The sequence below is a fragment of the Bradysia coprophila genome (assembly GCF_014529535.1).
Source record: "Bradysia coprophila strain Holo2 chromosome X unlocalized genomic scaffold, BU_Bcop_v1 contig_20, whole genome shotgun sequence".
Classification (NCBI taxonomy): Eukaryota; Metazoa; Arthropoda; class Insecta; order Diptera; family Sciaridae; genus Bradysia; species Bradysia coprophila.
The window spans coordinates 4367033-4386899 of record NW_023503307.1 but is presented as its reverse complement, the minus strand read 5'-3'; the positions used below and the strand labels follow the sequence as shown (position 1 = coordinate 4386899).

The window sequence follows — 19867 nt, the reverse complement described above, 5'->3', positions numbered from 1 at the left end:
TTTCAGTCATGTGAATAAGACCCTGACTTTCAGTCAAGGGAATTAGGACCTCACTGCTGTACAAAAATAAAATCGTGTTGCTAACACGTTAGTAAATGGGTTTTACATGCTACATGCGTCGAAAACCGTACTTTTCATGTTTGAAGCACGTCTTTCGACGCCCTCAGCATGTAAAATCCATTACATAACTCGGGATAAAAGTGAAAAGTCTCGTTTTCGTGTGTTTATTGACCTCGGCTTCGCCTCGGATCAACAAAATTCACACGAAAACTCTACTTTTCATCTTTTTATCCCTAGTCATGTAAAATACAATTTTTTGCTCATACGATGTGTTGCAGAACTCACCTTCGCTTCGGTTCGTTGCGGCAATCTCACATATATTGCGCAAAAAATCCTATTTACTAACTAGTTAGCAAAATAGCTATTTTCGACTCGAGTCATTTAATTAATCAGTTAGATTTTTTGCGATGTTACAAAGTCTTAGACACAAGAGAAAATTTTCCACGCATGCGCGTCGAATGACTCTGACAACTTATCTTTTGAAAATGATAAAGGAAGAGTACACACATACAATTTGTAATCTGACCATTTCGTAATATAGCCTGTACAATTCAGACACAGTCAGTCGTTCTCAACAAATTGCAGCGCGGAAAATTGTTTTAATAAAAAGCTAACAAAAATGACGAGCTTCATATTAATGTTTGTACTGATCGTTGGATTACTTCAGGTAGTACATACTTATTGCAATAGTGACTTTGATCGATCCGATCGATCAGTCATTTAATTTGAGTTATAATGTTAAAGGTATGCAAACCCAATCCGCTTTCTTCTCAAGAAGAAAAAGAAGCGGAAATAGATCCAGTGAAACTATTAACGGCAAATGAATTAACTCGGGCAACAAATGCTGGAATATCCGGATCTGACTTGGTTCAATGGAAGGCTGACGGTGGAACACTTGACGAATGGATCGAATTATCTGCATTTGATGGTGATCCAACATATAAAGAAAAATCTTTTAAAAATGCGGTTCGAATAACACGAACTTAAATATTAATACAATTTTGAATTTTTGTTTTCGTTACAAGGCAAAATTTTGCAAAATTTTCGTTCCTGGACACAGAATGATATCATCTAATTATACTAAAGCTCAGGAAGCGGACCTCGAGGATTTATTTGGATTTGCAAAGCGTATGCCGGGGAAAAATGCGCTTTCTTTTATTGTAAATTAATTGTTTTCAAACGACTTTCTAAAGCGGGTTTAGAGTATCGAACCATTTTCATTTCAGCGGACTACGTTCTGCGACTTCATTAGTAACCCAAATTCGCCTTCATTTGGTCAAAAATTCGTTCCTCACATGAAAATTCGTTATTTAAAAATTCACTTTGAAATTGATTCAGTTTTAGACCGTGTTAACCTCGCTGTGAGTTATTGAATATTTTTTCTTTTCTTTCTTAAGTTTATTTATCCTGTAATTAGAAACGAATGTGCTGCATAGATGAAGGTGGTTATATTATGCGTTATGAAGAGGTCAGTGGATTAAGCGATGAAGAAATGACCGAGTTTGAAAAACATTGGAACAACTTCGATACGGCAAATATACCGGAATCAATTGTAAATAGCACCGCAACAGTTTTACTTTTCTTTATTCAAACCCTGTCTTTCAGAAAAATTTGTGCGATTTTCTTCATTCAACGAATGCATTTGACGGCGACCAGTGCAAGAAAATTCATCTGGTCGTTGATAGTAAAATGTAATTTATTCAGTAACGCTATAAGACGGGAAACGATAACTAAAATTCTAATCTAATTTGATGTTAAATGATTGTTTCTGTCGTCTCAAATAAATGGAAATTTGTCAATACTTTATTTCGATTAAGCTATCTCTTCTTGTTTATGTTTCAAGCTTATTTCTGTTAACAAAAAAGATAGGAAGATTGAACAAAAAATGAAAAATTCATTATGACCTATGATGACCCACAAAAATAATTTCAAAATTCACCAATAATGTCATCATTAGCTAATTTTACACAAACAGCGAAAATCGTATCAGACACAGTCTGGAAACATGTGTTGATAAAAATGACGAGCTCCACGTTAATGGCTGTTCTTATAATTGGATTGCTTCAAGTAATACATTTTTATTTCAATAGTGGTTTTAATTAATCGATTAATTAAATTTGAAATATAATATTAAAGGTATGCACAGCCAATCCGCTTTCTTCACAAGAAGAAAAAGATCCTGATTTTTCAGAGGCAGAAAAGAGATCCAGCGAAACTATTTACGGCAGATCGTTTAGCTCGCGCAAAAAATGCTGGAGTATCTCAGTTGGTTGGATGGAAGTCTTTCGGTGTGGCGCTTGATCAAGTGATGAAATTGGATGCATTTTCCAGTGACCCAACATTAGGGGTCTTCAAAAATGCGGTTGGTACACGGACGTCAAAATTGTTTCATTTTCATTATTTTTTCGTTGCAAGGCTAAATATTGCGAAATTTTCAATCACACACAGAATGACATCTTATTCTAATTATACCAAAACTCAGGAAGCGAACCTTCAGAATTTAATGGAATCAGCATAACTTATATGCCGAAGAAAGATTCGGTTTCCTTTATTGTAATTCAATTGTTTTACTGTTAATTTTTAAAAAGGTTTGACAGCATCAACCGTTTTCGTTGCAGCGTTACACGTTCTGTGACTTCGTTAGTGACCCGTATTCGGCTTCATTTGGCCCAAATTTTGTTCCTAGCATAAAACTTCGATTGTTAAAAATGTACGATAGAACTTATTCAGGCTTATACCGTGTTAACCTTGCTGTGAGTGGATCAGTCATTGACATTAAATATTTATTTAAGTTTAATTTTCCCGCAATTAGAAACGAATGCTGCATAGGTACAGGCGCCAGAATTTTACATGATAAATATGTCACTGGATTACGCGATGATGAATTTAACGAATTCGAACAACAATGGAACCACTTAGCAAATACAAATGAAGTGGAATCAATTGTAAATATTACTTGAGGCCCGCAACATTTTTACTTTTCTTTATTCAAACCTTATGTTCCAGAAATATTTGTGCGATTTCCTGAATTCAACGAATACATTCGACGACAACCAGTGTAAGAAAATTGTTACAGACGTTGACAGTAAATAGTAAATCATTCCGTGTTTGTATTTACTAGGTCCCACCTGTTGGGTGGGTCAGATCCCTTGACTGTTTGTCTGAGCTTCTCAATAGTATTTTTATTGGCAATGATTTATTGATTTATTTCAATGAAATGTAATTTTGTATGTTGATGGCCACAAAAACGCATTTAGAAGAAGAACTACAAGAACGGTCTAATAAATCTCTCATTGATGATTTAATTCTGTTTAGTTTCACTGAAAATCATCTTGTTTACAAGGCAAAATCACTCCAGATCGTTTTAACAAAGAGTAGAAAAGGCTTCTTTTGAGAACTACTCCCAGATGGTTGAACCGATATCACCCATTTTCGCAAGGTTCTGAAAGAACAGGTTAAGACACTTCTGAGTTGATCACTAAGGCGGTGACACGCACGCAGATGCTTTTTATTGAACAGATTCATTACAGATTGTTTGAAATGTCAACCTGATAAAAACTATTTTTTTCATTCAAGTTGACATTTCAAACAATTTGTAATGAATGTGTTCAACAAAATGTATCTATTTGTCAAAATGACACATGTTTTCAATGAAACTTAAACTCGTGTGATTTGCGGCTCTCGCTTCGCTCTGGCCGCAAACTTCACACTCGTAAATTTTTGTTCTATTTATTTTGTTTATTTTGTTTATAAGGCAAAGTCACATAACAAGAAAAATACTATTGAAATTGGTACAAAAATTCTGTTAGCAACATCAGCTTGTTCGTTAGACCAACATAATCTATCTTAGAACCTAACCTCAGGAATTAATTCCATTCTCCACCAAACATTTTTTTTTATCGGTTGAGAATTACTCCAGTTACCCATGCCACCCATTTTTGAACTTAACCTGGAGATACTTCGTCAAATAAAAAAAAAGTTTTTGAAAATCGGTTGAACTTTGCCCCAGCTATCGTGTTGACAAAGAGCAGAAAAGGCTTCCTTCGAGAACTACCACCAAGTGGTTGAACCTATACCACCCATGTTCGAACTTGACCTGAGGATTTCAATACTTCGTCGAATAAAAAAAAAGGTTTTTGAAAATCGGTTGAACTTTGTTCCAGTTATCGTGTAAACTAAGAGCAGCAAAGGCTTCTTTCGAGAACTACCACCAGATGGTTGAACCTATACCGCCCATTTGCGAACTTGACCTAAGGATTTCAATACTTCGTCGATAAAAAAAAAAGTTTTTGAAAATCGGGCATAAGGCACAAAATTTTAACATTTAACGTTTTTCATCACATTTCCATACATTTTTAATCATAGTGAACGTGTTATGTACGGTGTAAAACCCATGACTTACAGTCAAGGGAATAAGGCAAGAAATGATAATTCAAATCTAATGTAATTTGGTGTTCTACGATTAACGTGCTCTACGAGCAAGTAACCTTCCTGACTTCAGCATTGCTGTCGACAACGAGGAGATCAAATGAGTGCGGTCGTACAAATATCTTGGATTAATTCTCGACGAAAATCTGACCTTCGATAAACATGTCGATCACGTTTAGAAAATGATTCGGCCCTTTATCCCGCTTATGTGGAGGAAAGGCAAGTTCATTCCGGCTGACAAACGTAAACAACTGTACTTCTCCTATGTTCAAAGCCACTTGTCGTATATGCTGCCAATATACAGTCTAGGCAACAAGACTAAGTTCAATGAACTGCAAACTCTCCAGAACGGCTGCATCAAGGCGCTATTTCGACTTCCCAAGAGAGCCTCCACGACCTATCTCTACAGCACCAGCATACTTCCACCTTAAAATCTAGCTGTTGTTGATCGAGTTACGCATCTCCACAAAATTATTAAGATGATGACAAAGCATAGCTTCGACATTAAGCTCAACCGTACCGTTTATCAACGCTCATCGAGAAGAATGAGTCAAGTCTATGATTCGCAACTTCATCCTTCTCTCCGACAGTCAATCAACGAATACAATAGACTTAAGCTGCGATAGTGCTACTTAAAGTGATGAGTGAAAGTGATGAGTTTGGACCGGTGTCACCTTATTATTTTATAAACTGAGAATGATGACTTAAACTGTGATGTCTAACTCTGATGTGACCCCAGTCACAATACCTCTTTCTTTTTTCTTTTTGGTTTTTGTTAAACCTAATTAATCCTATATGACCTGTGATATTATCATCAAATGAACATGTTCTGTTATTTTTTGTTGTACTTTTTATCTACCTTTACGTAATCTTTCTATTGTAAGAAAATTTGTTAAGCTGAGCCCTATTTTGTACTTCACACTAGTGTAAAAAGAAGTGACAATAAAGAACTATTTATAAAAAAACGTCTTGATTGCAAACATAGAAATGTTTCTTTTTCTGACGTCCTAATTAAATACTTTCCTTTAAATAAGATTTCACTTTTTATTCAAAGTTCTAACTCGATTACGTTAGTTTGAAATAATTATGCTTATGACATGACATAATTCCTCAAAACTTTTGTTGTCTCTTCCATTTAGTGCAAAATAGTATTTTTCGTACCAAGACAGGAAATGACGATTTTTCGGAAATGACGACCAGTCCTAAGTTTTCCTTACGTGTGCTGAAAAAATCCCTTTCCTGTCGAGGTACGAACAACGTTTTGTGCATTGGACAACTGAAATCGACAAAACACATCAATTTACTTGAAAACATACACACTTCACATTCACCATATTACATTTAATCAATCGTATAGTCATAGAAAAATTCATGTAATTCTTTTCCCGCACTATAAATCGTAAAGAAATGAAGTTTTTTCCCGCACGGTACATAGTTCGGGAAAAACTGACATTTCTTAATGAAAAATCATGGCAAAATAGGTCGTATTTCAGTTGTCGGATGCACAAAATCATTTAAATCGGCTGAGCTTCGGATCAACAGACTTCACACTGAAACCGGACTTTTAAATTTGTCTCTTGGTTGCATTCTATTCAAATGACTCACCGTGGTACATTTTACGAAATAACCCTCAACAATGAATTTCACGTCTTCAGCAAAATCGTTTTTTAATATAATTCAATTTCAATTTCACGAGTTGATAAGTTTTTCTGCATTTCTTCGATAACATGATTACATCAATCGTTTTAGATCAATCCAGTCAAGGGAATGATTTGAGCTTTCGCTATATGGTTCCACTGTGTCAGTTGTGAAAATCACCAAATACTCGAAATTCATGGGACGTAACATCTGACGTTACACAACTTGAACTCCTAAACAAAATATAAACTACTTCATGTGTAAACTAAACCGTCACACTAGACTTCTACCCTATGACACACATCATTGGATTGGATTTTTTTTTTGTTGTAAGCTCCGTCTGGTGGTTTCTTCATTTTTTTTTAATACTAATAAATCGGTTGGTTTCCTCTTTTTCTCGAGAAATTAGCATGTTGTGCTGAATGAAAAAAAAAGTAGCGAAAATGCTCCATGCTAATTGCATCAATTTAGCGATCAACTTTCGAATGCAAAATTTCATTCATAACATTTTTTTCCCTGGTACATACGCACATAAAATGTGATTATCAGTGATGATGCGCTTAATCAATGGTAATTTGAGTAAAACGGAAATAATTTGAAAATTGTGTTACAAGATCGATTAAGAAAACAACAATCCATTTCTCTGATATGCATTTTAATGTGTCGCTGCGTCGTGTCGGTATAAAAACGCAGTAAAGACAAGAAAGTGGCCTCAATTGCATGGAAACACTAAACCAAATTACATTTAATAAAATGAGGTAATCGAAATAACACCTCACAATTAATTAAATTATAGCATGGAGATGTCTTATTCTTATTTTTTATAATGCGCGACACAGACACTGTTGGATGTATGAAGAGAGACACACAGAGAGAGAAACTGCAACTAATTAATTCATGGTTTTCTTTTATTTTGCACGGGTTAGTAAATATAGGTGTATTACACCTCCTGTGTATACCTACTATAATAATATACGTAAACACAATTCATCTACCAGTTGTCTATCAACACCATAGGGAGTTGTGAGAAATGGTAATATTTGGAATTAAATTTGAAGATTTTTATTATTTTTTTCTTTATATGTATTATGTCGAAGCTGAGGAATTCGGGTTTGATCTGATCTTTACACTATTAATCCACGCATTTAGTGGTATGGTACATAGCATTGCGAGGGATTCTTTTGAAAAACAGCCTTCCGAAATCGGACGCATTTTCTATTGGAATTTTTTATACCTAAGGTAATTTTATGTGCTTTTGGGCCAAATAGGGACTTATGGGGTTTGGATGCATATGCGGTGAAATATGGACACCTTCCAACATCTATTTCATCGTAGATACACCCAGATCACATAAGACCCTATTGGACCCAAAAGCACATAAAATTACCTTTCAAATGATACCCCACACGACCCTGTACGGCTCATGTAACTGGAGAAATGTTTGTAAGAAAATTGCAATTTTTCGGTTTTTGTTCACCTTTCACCAGCCACACAAGCTTCGAAGAATTTTTTTGAAAGTGGTTTTGGCTTCTAGGGTCGAAGTCCTTTCTAGGTACATATAAAAAATTACAATAGAAAATGCGTCCGATTTCGGTAGGCTGTTTTTCAAAAGAATCCCTCTGCACAAAAGAGCGGTCGAATCCGATACTTCAAATTTTTGTATCGGAATTCATATTCAAACGTTGATATATCCGTCGTTTTTAAAGAACAAGAGCCAAATTAGGTTGGATCTTTTACTGAGAATGTTATCGATTAACATTTGTGTAAAATGTTGAGTAAAAATTTTCTCCTAAATATTTCACACATTTGAGTAAGCCAATCAATAAAACTCATTAAATAATGCAAACCTAGCAAAAAATGTTTCTTTAGAAACAACGGAGATGAGTTCGCATCGGATTCGACCGGTATTGTATGCAGCGCTATGTACCATACCACGCATGGATTACAATTGGTATCACATTGCACATGGTGTGGGTATGGGTATTTATCTTATTTTTTCGAAAATTTTGTCCAACAATTACAATTCCATGAATTTACCATTCTCCACCCTCATTCTCGCTATAAGTCGATTTGCAGATACATTCGAACAATTTTTGAAAACGTAATTGAGCCTTGCAGCCTAATTTTTGGTTATATTATGCGTTATGAAGAGGTCAGTGGATTAAGCGATGAAGAAATGACCGAGTTTGAAAAACATTGGAACAACTTCGATACGGCAAATATACCGGAATCAATTGTAAATAGCACCGCAACAGTTTTACTTTTCTTTATTCAAACCCTGTCTTTCAGAAAAATTTGTGCGATTTTCTTCATTCAACGAATGCATTTGACGGCGACCAGTGCAAGAAAATTCATCTGGTCGTTGATAGTAAAATGTAATTTATTCAGTAACGCTATAAGACGGGAAACGATAACTAAAATTCTAATCTAATTTGATGTTAAATGATTGTTTCTGTCGTCTCAAATAAATGGAAATTTGTCAATACTTTATTTCGATTAAGCTATCTCTTCTTGTTTATGTTTCAAGCTTATTTCTGTTAACAAAAAAGATAGGAAGATTGAACAAAAAATGAAAAATTCATTATGACCTATGATGACCCACAAAAATAATTTCAAAATTCACCAATAATGTCATCATTAGCTAATTTTACACAAACAGCGAAAATCGTATCAGACACAGTCTGGAAACATGTGTTGATAAAAATGACGAGCTCCACGTTAATGGCTGTTCTTATAATTGGATTGCTTCAAGTAATACATTTTTATTTCAATAGTGGTTTTAATTAATCGATTAATTAAATTTGAAATATAATATTAAAGGTATGCACAGCCAATCCGCTTTCTTCACAAGAAGAAAAAGATCCTGATTTTTCAGAGGCAGAAAAGAGATCCAGCGAAACTATTTACGGCAGATCGTTTAGCTCGCGCAAAAAATGCTGGAGTATCTCAGTTGGTTGGATGGAAGTCTTTCGGTGTGGCGCTTGATCAAGTGATGAAATTGGATGCATTTTCCAGTGACCCAACATTAGGGGTCTTCAAAAATGCGGTTGGTACACGGACGTCAAAATTGTTTCATTTTCATTATTTTTTCGTTGCAAGGCTAAATATTGCGAAATTTTCAATCACACACAGAATGACATCTTATTCTAATTATACCAAAACTCAGGAAGCGAACCTTCAGAATTTAATGGAATCAGCATAACTTATATGCCGAAGAAAGATTCGGTTTCCTTTATTGTAATTCAATTGTTTTACTGTTAATTTTTAAAAAGGTTTGACAGCATCAACCGTTTTCGTTGCAGCGTTACACGTTCTGTGACTTCGTTAGTGACCCGTATTCGGCTTCATTTGGCCCAAATTTTGTTCCTAGCATAAAACTTCGATTGTTAAAAATGTACGATAGAACTTATTCAGGCTTATACCGTGTTAACCTTGCTGTGAGTGGATCAGTCATTGACATTAAATATTTATTTAAGTTTAATTTTCCCGCAATTAGAAACGAATGCTGCATAGGTACAGGCGCCAGAATTTTACATGATAAATATGTCACTGGATTACGCGATGATGAATTTAACGAATTCGAACAACAATGGAACCACTTAGCAAATACAAATGAAGTGGAATCAATTGTAAATATTACTTGAGGCCCGCAACATTTTTACTTTTCTTTATTCAAACCTTATGTTCCAGAAATATTTGTGCGATTTCCTGAATTCAACGAATACATTCGACGACAACCAGTGTAAGAAAATTGTTACAGACGTTGACAGTAAATAGTAAATCATTCCGTGTTTGTATTTACTAGGTCCCACCTGTTGGGTGGGTCAGATCCCTTGACTGTTTGTCTGAGCTTCTCAATAGTATTTTTATTGGCAATGATTTATTGATTTATTTCAATGAAATGTAATTTTGTATGTTGATGGCCACAAAAACGCATTTAGAAGAAGAACTACAAGAACGGTCTAATAAATCTCTCATTGATGATTTAATTCTGTTTAGTTTCACTGAAAATCATCTTGTTTACAAGGCAAAATCACTCCAGATCGTTTTAACAAAGAGTAGAAAAGGCTTCTTTTGAGAACTACTCCCAGATGGTTGAACCGATATCACCCATTTTCGCAAGGTTCTGAAAGAACAGGTTAAGACACTTCTGAGTTGATCACTAAGGCGGTGACACGCACGCAGATGCTTTTTATTGAACAGATTCATTACAGATTGTTTGAAATGTCAACCTGATAAAAACTATTTTTTTCATTCAAGTTGACATTTCAAACAATTTGTAATGAATGTGTTCAACAAAATGTATCTATTTGTCAAAATGACACATGTTTTCAATGAAACTTAAACTCGTGTGATTTGCGGCTCTCGCTTCGCTCTGGCCGCAAACTTCACACTCGTAAATTTTTGTTCTATTTATTTTGTTTATTTTGTTTATAAGGCAAAGTCACATAACAAGAAAAATACTATTGAAATTGGTACAAAAATTCTGTTAGCAACATCAGCTTGTTCGTTAGACCAACATAATCTATCTTAGAACCTAACCTCAGGAATTAATTCCATTCTCCACCAAACATTTTTTTTTTATCGGTTGAGAATTACTCCAGTTACCCATGCCACCCATTTTTGAACTTAACCTGGAGATACTTCGTCAAATAAAAAAAAAGTTTTTGAAAATCGGTTGAACTTTGCCCCAGCTATCGTGTTGACAAAGAGCAGAAAAGGCTTCCTTCGAGAACTACCACCAAGTGGTTGAACCTATACCACCCATGTTCGAACTTGACCTGAGGATTTCAATACTTCGTCGAATAAAAAAAAAGGTTTTTGAAAATCGGTTGAACTTTGTTCCAGTTATCGTGTAAACTAAGAGCAGCAAAGGCTTCTTTCGAGAACTACCACCAGATGGTTGAACCTATACCGCCCATTTGCGAACTTGACCTAAGGATTTCAATACTTCGTCGATAAAAAAAAAAGTTTTTGAAAATCGGGCATAAGGGCACAAAATTTTAACATTTAACGTTTTTTCATCACATTTCCATACATTTTTAATCATAGTGAACGTGTTATGTACGGTGTAAAACCCATGACTTACAGTCAAGGGAATAAGGCAAGAAATGATAATTCAAATCTAATGTAATTTGGTGTTCTACGATTAACGTGCTCTACGAGCAAGTAACCTTCCTGACTTCAGCATTGCTGTCGACAACGAGGAGATCAAATGAGTGCGGTCGTACAAATATCTTGGATTAATTCTCGACGAAAATCTGACCTTCGATAAACATGTCGATCACGTTTAGAAAATGATTCGGCCCTTTATCCCGCTTATGTGGAGGAAAGGCAAGTTCATTCCGGCTGACAAACGTAAACAACTGTACTTCTCCTATGTTCAAAGCCACTTGTCGTATATGCTGCCAATATACAGTCTAGGCAACAAGACTAAGTTCAATGAACTGCAAACTCTCCAGAACGGCTGCATCAAGGCGCTATTTCGACTTCCCAAGAGAGCCTCCACGACCTATCTCTACAGCACCAGCATACTTCCACCTTAAAATCTAGCTGTTGTTGATCGAGTTACGCATCTCCACAAAATTATTAAGATGATGACAAAGCATAGCTTCGACATTAAGCTCAACCGTACCGTTTATCAACGCTCATCGAGAAGAATGAGTCAAGTCTATGATTCGCAACTTCATCCTTCTCTCCGACAGTCAATCAACGAATACAATAGACTTAAGCTGCGATAGTGCTACTTAAAGTGATGAGTGAAAGTGATGAGTTTGGACCGGTGTCACCTTATTATTTTATAAACTGAGAATGATGACTTAAACTGTGATGTCTAACTCTGATGTGACCCCAGTCACAATACCTCTTTCTTTTTTCTTTTTGGTTTTTGTTAAACCTAATTAATCCTATATGACCTGTGATATTATCATCAAATGAACATGTTCTGTTATTTTTTGTTGTACTTTTTATCTACCTTTACGTAATCTTTCTATTGTAAGAAAATTTGTTAAGCTGAGCCCTATTTTGTACTTCACACTAGTGTAAAAAGAAGTGACAATAAAGAACTATTTATAAAAAAACGTCTTGATTGCAAACATAGAAATGTTTCTTTTTCTGACGTCCTAATTAAATACTTTCCTTTAAATAAGATTTCACTTTTTATTCAAAGTTCTAACTCGATTACGTTAGTTTGAAATAATTATGCTTATGACATGACATAATTCCTCAAAACTTTTGTTGTCTCTTCCATTTAGTGCAAAATAGTATTTTTCGTACCAAGACAGGAAATGACGATTTTTCGGAAATGACGACCAGTCCTAAGTTTTCCTTACGTGTGCTGAAAAAATCCCTTTCCTGTCGAGGTACGAACAACGTTTTGTGCATTGGACAACTGAAATCGACAAAACACATCAATTTACTTGAAACATACACACTTCACATTCACCATATTACATTTAATCAATCGTATAGTCATAGAAAAATTCATGTAATTCTTTTCCCGCACTATAAATCGTAAAGAAATGAAGTTTTTTCCCGCACGGTACATAGTTCGGGAAAAACTGACATTTCTTAATGAAAAATCATGGCAAAATAGGTCGTATTTCAGTTGTCGGATGCACAAAATCATTTAAATCGGCTGAGCTTCGGATCAACAGACTTCACACTGAAACCGGACTTTTAAATTTGTCTCTTGGTTGCATTCTATTCAAATGACTCACCGTGGTACATTTTACGAAATAACCCTCAACAATGAATTTCACGTCTTCAGCAAAATCGTTTTTTAATATAATTCAATTTCAATTTCACGAGTTGATAAGTTTTTCTGCATTTCTTCGATAACATGATTACATCAATCGTTTTAGATCAATCCAGTCAAGGGAATGATTTGAGCTTTCGCTATATGGTTCCACTGTGTCAGTTGTGAAAATCACCAAATACTCGAAATTCATGGGACGTAACATCTGACGTTACACAACTTGAACTCCTAAACAAAATATAAACTACTTCATGTGTAAACTAAACCGTCACACTAGACTTCTACCCTATGACACACATCATTGGATTGGATTTTTTTTTTGTTGTAAGCTCCGTCTGGTGGTTTCTTCATTTTTTTTTAATACTAATAAATCGGTTGGTTTCCTCTTTTTCTCGAGAAATTAGCATGTTGTGCTGAATGAAAAAAAAAGTAGCGAAAATGCTCCATGCTAATTGCATCAATTTAGCGATCAACTTTCGAATGCAAAATTTCATTCATAACATTTTTTTCCCTGGTACATACGCACATAAAATGTGATTATCAGTGATGATGCGCTTAATCAATGGTAATTTGAGTAAAACGGAAATAATTTGAAAATTGTGTTACAAGATCGATTAAGAAAACAACAATCCATTTCTCTGATATGCATTTTAATGTGTCGCTGCGTCGTGTCGGTATAAAAACGCAGTAAAGACAAGAAAGTGGCCTCAATTGCATGGAAACACTAAACCAAATTACATTTAATAAAATGAGGTAATCGAAATAACACCTCACAATTAATTAAATTATAGCATGGAGATGTCTTATTCTTATTTTTTATAATGCGCGACACAGACACTGTTGGATGTATGAAGAGAGACACACAGAGAGAGAAACTGCAACTAATTAATTCATGGTTTTCTTTTATTTTGCACGGGTTAGTAAATATAGGTGTATTACACCTCCTGTGTATACCTACTATAATAATATACGTAAACACAATTCATCTACCAGTTGTCTATCAACACCATAGGGAGTTGTGAGAAATGGTAATATTTGGAATTAAATTTGAAGATTTTTATTATTTTTTTCTTTATATGTATTATGTCGAAGCTGAGGAATTCGGGTTTGATCTGATCTTTACACTATTAATCCACGCATTTAGTGGTATGGTACATAGCATTGCGAGGGATTCTTTTGAAAAACAGCCTTCCGAAATCGGACGCATTTTCTATTGGAATTTTTTATACCTAAGGTAATTTTATGTGCTTTTGGGCCAAATAGGGACTTATGGGGTTTGGATGCATATGCGGTGAAATATGGACACCTTCCAACATCTATTTCATCGTAGATACACCCAGATCACATAAGACCCTATTGGACCCAAAAGCACATAAAATTACCTTTCAAATGATACCCCACACGACCCTGTACGGCTCATGTAACTGGAGAAATGTTTGTAAGAAAATTGCAATTTTTCGGTTTTTGTTCACCTTTCACCAGCCACACAAGCTTCGAAGAATTTTTTTGAAAGTGGTTTTGGCTTCTAGGGTCGAAGTCCTTTCTAGGTACATATAAAAAATTACAATAGAAAATGCGTCCGATTTCGGTAGGCTGTTTTTCAAAAGAATCCCTCTGCACAAAAGAGCGGTCGAATCCGATACTTCAAATTTTTGTATCGGAATTCATATTCAAACGTTGATATATCCGTCGTTTTTAAAGAACAAGAGCCAAATTAGGTTGGATCTTTTACTGAGAATGTTATCGATTAACATTTGTGTAAAATGTTGAGTAAAAATTTTCTCCTAAATATTTCACACATTTGAGTAAGCCAATCAATAAAACTCATTAAATAATGCAAACCTAGCAAAAAATGTTTCTTTAGAAACAACGGAGATGAGTTCGCATCGGATTCGACCGGTATTGTATGCAGCGCTATGTACCATACCACGCATGGATTACAATTGGTATCACATTGCACATGGTGTGGGTATGGGTATTTATCTTATTTTTTCGAAAATTTTGTCCAACAATTACAATTCCATGAATTTACCATTCTCCACCCTCATTCTCGCTATAAGTCGATTTGCAGATACATTCGAACAATTTTTGAAAACGTAATTGAGCCTTGCAGCCTAATTTTTGGAAAAAAGTAAATTCCGGGAAGTTTGAAAAATATTTTGCGATATTTTGGCTATAATTTCAGTATACATTCATTACACTAAAATCACTGCATCAGTCATTGTGGGACCTTCTGAGAACAGGAAACAGATAATTAAGCTTGATCCTGTCTCTGCAATGAAAGTTGATTTTTCAATACAAGCGAGGTAGGTCAACAAAGCTGCAAACTATAGAGTACAGTGACTCGGAATTTCAATTCTTACACATCCTCAAAAATTCATGAAAATTCTAAAAATTCGTAAAATTATGACATTTTGAGGAAAAATTTCAAAAATTCTTTAAAAACTCTTGAAACTTTCTGAAAATTTAGGAATTTACTCTTTAAAAATTCCGAAAAATTACTGAAAGTTACAAAAAGTCATAAAATTCCTGAACAAAAAAATCTGAATAATAAGCCACTGGTCTGGCATAGAAACATTTTATATCAAACAAACACTGGAAATCGTGTTTACTTTACTTTTGAAAGTATGTGTAACGGTAGGCATAATTTATACGAAATAATAGTCTAAAATATGAACATTTCCCGCAACTCCCTCAGGTCTGAGACAAAATAGAACAGAAATAATGTGTGGAAATAATAATAGCGATGCTTTTCCAATTAGCAAAGTCAAATCTCGAATAATGTATTTTGCTGTTTGTAAAATGTAAGAGATAATACACTTACGAACATAAACTCTTAGAACATTGCAAATAGTAATGAAGTTATGCAAAAAACAAAAACAAATTGAATGTTTTATTAACCTGATTTCAATTTTATTTTATTGCATAAAAATACTGTGTGCGGTAAGTGGAACTATATGCACTGGGTATACAATTTATACGCGTTTGTATAAACTCTCAGTCTCTTGACCGATGATAAACATAAATAAGAAAATCCGATCCAGATGTATAAAAGATTGAAATGAATGCATTGTCTTTAATTGCATGGATCAATTATTTTATTTACGACCAAATCAATTTGATTGAATGTTATTTGACACAGTTGAGTGAGTTTGAAGCGGAGGTAAGAACTAGAAATTTTTAATTCAAATTTTGTTGCGTTTTTTCGTTTTGTTTTTTTTTTACTATTTTTTTTTTTAATTAATTGAACTATTTGACTGACTAGCACTACTTTTTTTAATGTCATCTTAAATACTCCTGTAGTAATCAATTTGTTTTTATTAATATTTAATTACTTTATACACACAAAAAACACACTCACATCGTTTCGCACGAGTATAACCGCTCAAATAGCATCATTAAAAATCAATTTAACATTACGATAATCATTTCTTTCAGCAACTTCAATACAGTATACATACGCTGGCTAAATGATTAATAGCATTTATAACTTCACAATTTTTAATAAATCAAATCAAATAAATCATTTTGTGATTTAACAGAATAGCTGAGGGAAAAAAACAACAAAAATACCAAAGAAATTCCAACTTCATAATTGCCATTTAATGCTAACTATCGTCCAGTTCTTAAGTATCATTTTCTTTTACACGTATGACTTCTGTGTAACTATGACTTTTTCTCGATAAATGCTAAACCGAAGATCATTCGTTGTTTTGCCATAAAATGCCTTCGAGATGGCACATTGTAGGCCTGAAGATTGGAATTGAATATATTTATTTCAATTTTACGTTAGTCTGTTTACGAAAAAGGAAAAATGTACAGCCGTGATGAGCATAATTAAGATTCTGTTTGGTTTTCTGATAAATTAGTTTTACTAGTAAACATCAGCCAATAAATTTATTCGGAAGGGTGATGTGCATTTTGCGTTGTTTGTTTCATGTACCAAGCGGTAACATTAAAGCTTTGCTCACCATTTCCTCACAGCAATGACAACTTATTTTAATTTAAATTGATTCAACCTTTAGCGGTAAAGTTGCCAACTAGGGTTTTTTTTGAACAGGCAATAAAAGTGTGGGTGTGGACTGAATTCACAAAACGTTGGAAGGCCTATGATGGAGCAGCATACACGAAGCGACGAAGCTCTTCTTTCCATCACCCATCAAAAAGTTGGCCAAAGAGCTACTGTAACTTGAACAAGAATTTGGAGAAAATGGTGCCCTTCTGCACGCTTCATCATGTAAATCATTTAAACCTTACAGTTTCCGTGAGGAACCTTTTCAGCTTGATAGGTATCAGTCTGGTCTGGGCACTTCAGAGCGCTTAACCACATGTCTTCCTAGCCAATCTAAATCATCAAACAATCCTTTAAATTAACATCTCATGTGTCCTGGGTTGTTGTTGCCCAAGAAAACCTTAAAATTTATTTTTCCTTAAACAGTTCGTCATTTCGAGAAACCGTGGTCTGCTCTTCTTTTTACTGCCGTTACCGTTCTGTATGATTGCATATATAAATGCGTCGTCGTGCATATGCCTACATGTTTACAATGTTATGATAGCTACCACACACTGCTAATGAAAACGAAGAAATGTTTTTGCTGCATAAAAACTTGTAATTGAATTCAGACTTTAAACTAATGTACAAAAATGGTCTTCTTGATGGTGTAGTCTCATCGCATATAACGCCTCAAACCTTTTATCGATCGAAGCGTCGTCGTATAATGGAGAAAAATATTATTAATAATTTTTAGGTGTGAGCCTCCAACCACCTTTATCTGCATCTATTTTTGCATAAATATAATCGTAAAGTTGCTGAAATGCATTTCTGCTTTCAATTAATACCGTGTGAGATCAACGTAATCAAATGTTATGAGGATCAGCGGACTTTTATCACACTGTGATGATCTAATGTTGAAGGAATTATCAGATTAAAACGCTTTACTGAGTCATTTTGTAATAATTTGCTTCGCATATATAAACCACGACATCAAAGCGATATGCAACAGCCTGAATCCCGTGCATGAAAGTAATATCTTCCATACGCTTTTTGCATAAATTAAAATCAATGATTATGATGATTCATTACATCCTTTGCCATCACTAAACTATTATTAACTTGTAATAATAATGCTGCCTTCTATCGTAAATATGCATGTCGATCCTAATAATTTTCATCTGCTTATGAGCACAATACTGAACTGGCATTCATGTTTGCCATATATTAAAAGTAAATGTTATGTGCATAATGCAGATTTATATTAGTCTTGTCTTTGCCATTGAAAGTGATATGGTAATCGTGGCATCATCAAAGGTGTTAGTGGGTTAAATATATCGATCAATGCCAATTACAAATAATTTTCGCTTTAATATTCATGTTCTGTTCAGGCTTCGAGACATGATTTGAATATTCTCATTGTGGATTTCATCGTTGGATTGTTTTTTGGTAAATAGCCAACAGTGGGACGACCAGAATTTTTGCAAATTATTTTGATTGTCTGAGTCGACTACCACTCCGACTACGTCACTATCGGCCTATCGACAAGTATTACTACGATAATATGAACCGGTTTTGACTTGATGTGGTCAATTTTGGCCTCCTACATTGACCCGCCACCTGAATACAGTAATCAATTCAAAAATGGCCTGAAACTTGACAGCTAGCCAGGGACTCTTTTGGTAAAGCTTTTGCCTACATTTTCCCAAATTTTCTCACATTTTTCCAAAAATAAAACTTGGGAAAATTATAAAAAAATCACAAAATTTTGGAACGGTTTTTTCAAAAATCCACTACTACGTGTTTATACCACCTTACCACGTGCGCGTGTGTAACTATTTCGTTCGTATAAAGACGTATAAAGACAGACGCATAAAGCAATGTGTTTGTATCAGTGGACCAGCTGAAAAACAGGTGAAGCAAATTGCATCACTTTAATGATTGTCATTGAGTGTAACTGAAAAATGTGCATAAAATTTAAGGAATATCCTGAAATCAGACCTGCCTGGTCTGAATGAAAATGAATTCTTTTTCTAAACTGACTTTAGCTTTAGGTCAGACTGGTTTCTAACTACTTACTTCGAGCTTGAGAACTCACACAATAACAAAATAGATGATTTCCACACCGTGGCGCAATGGTGGTAATAATCTTCGATGAAATGTTAAACGTTACGTTGCTCTACACAAAAAAGAGCATTAGCTGACAAATTGTCCTTGGTTGAATGTGCATTATAAGTATGTTTTCCTCACAATGTAAATGGCGTCGCATAACTAGCGGTTTATGGTTGAAGTTGATGTGTTCAAAAATTTGTTCAGCCAACATTTATTAGGCTAAATCAAAAATTTGAAAATATGAAAGAGTTTGAAGGCGTCTAGCTTCGAATAGATTTTTTTTTTCGCACAAATTTAGCAGAGATCAGTAGGAAACATAACGACCCAGTATATCGAAAAGAACAACAGGTACAATGACCCAATTAAAACCAACAACAGTATAACTCAACAATGTATTTTCTTCTTTCTTATACCAAATACATTTGAAATAAAACTGAATTTACTCAACGGTAAGTCCTCATTTTTATTATCGCAAAATGAGAATTGCATTTCTTCGAATCTATGGCACTAATTTATTTATTAAAAACTACAAGCGTTAAAATTGATTCATCCAGTCATGTTCTCAAGATTCACCGTAATCAATTAAAAATGCATTTCATATCTCTAATTACATATTGTTATATCTAATTCATATCTTCATCAATTAGGTTTGTCAATGTAACAAATTCAAAATGCGTTTTTTTTTTGCAGTTGTTGTTTCGCTTCTACAAATTAATTTTCGAATTCAATCTGATATGCAATTGTACACATGAGTAAAGACTCAACAACAGACCTGCATTTAATGTCTATAATACTGATACATAAAGGCTTTATGATATATCTATGATAAAATATTTATTAAATTTTAATTTATGGACAGGTTTACGGGAACAAATAGCGTC

The 19867-nt window shown here is 34.4% G+C and overlaps 1 protein-coding gene and 3 long non-coding RNA genes across 5 annotated transcripts; all 4 read left to right on the top strand.

The window, feature by feature from the left end:
- Positions 1-547: 547 nt before the first annotated feature.
- LOC119068593 lies at positions 548-4746 on the top strand. The gene is made up of 8 exons (XM_037172247.1): positions 548-727; positions 805-1026; positions 1086-1220; positions 1287-1421; positions 1478-1612; positions 1666-1746; positions 3206-3215; positions 4703-4746. Coding segments are annotated over exons 1-8 (768 nt in total). The 5' UTR covers positions 548-679; the 3' UTR covers positions 4705-4746.
- LOC119068602 lies at positions 2038-2554 on the top strand. The gene is made up of 3 exons (XR_005086187.1): positions 2038-2127; positions 2197-2422; positions 2476-2554. It is a non-coding gene; the product is annotated as an uncharacterized LOC119068602 (long non-coding RNA).
- On the top strand, positions 2546-3176 carry LOC119068601. Its single transcript, XR_005086186.1, has 4 exons — positions 2546-2613; positions 2679-2813; positions 2873-3005; positions 3067-3176. It is a non-coding gene; the product is annotated as an uncharacterized LOC119068601 (long non-coding RNA).
- Positions 4747-8788: 4042 nt separating the features above from the next.
- Positions 8789-9926, top strand: LOC119068600. 2 transcript variants are annotated; one of them, XR_005086185.1, is made up of 6 exons: positions 8790-8877; positions 8947-9172; positions 9226-9363; positions 9429-9563; positions 9623-9755; positions 9817-9926. It is a non-coding gene; the product is annotated as an uncharacterized LOC119068600 (long non-coding RNA). The 2 variants fall into 2 exon arrangements; XR_005086184.1 differs by having other exon boundaries at positions 8789-8877; positions 8947-9363.
- Positions 9927-19867: the final 9941 nt, after the last annotated feature.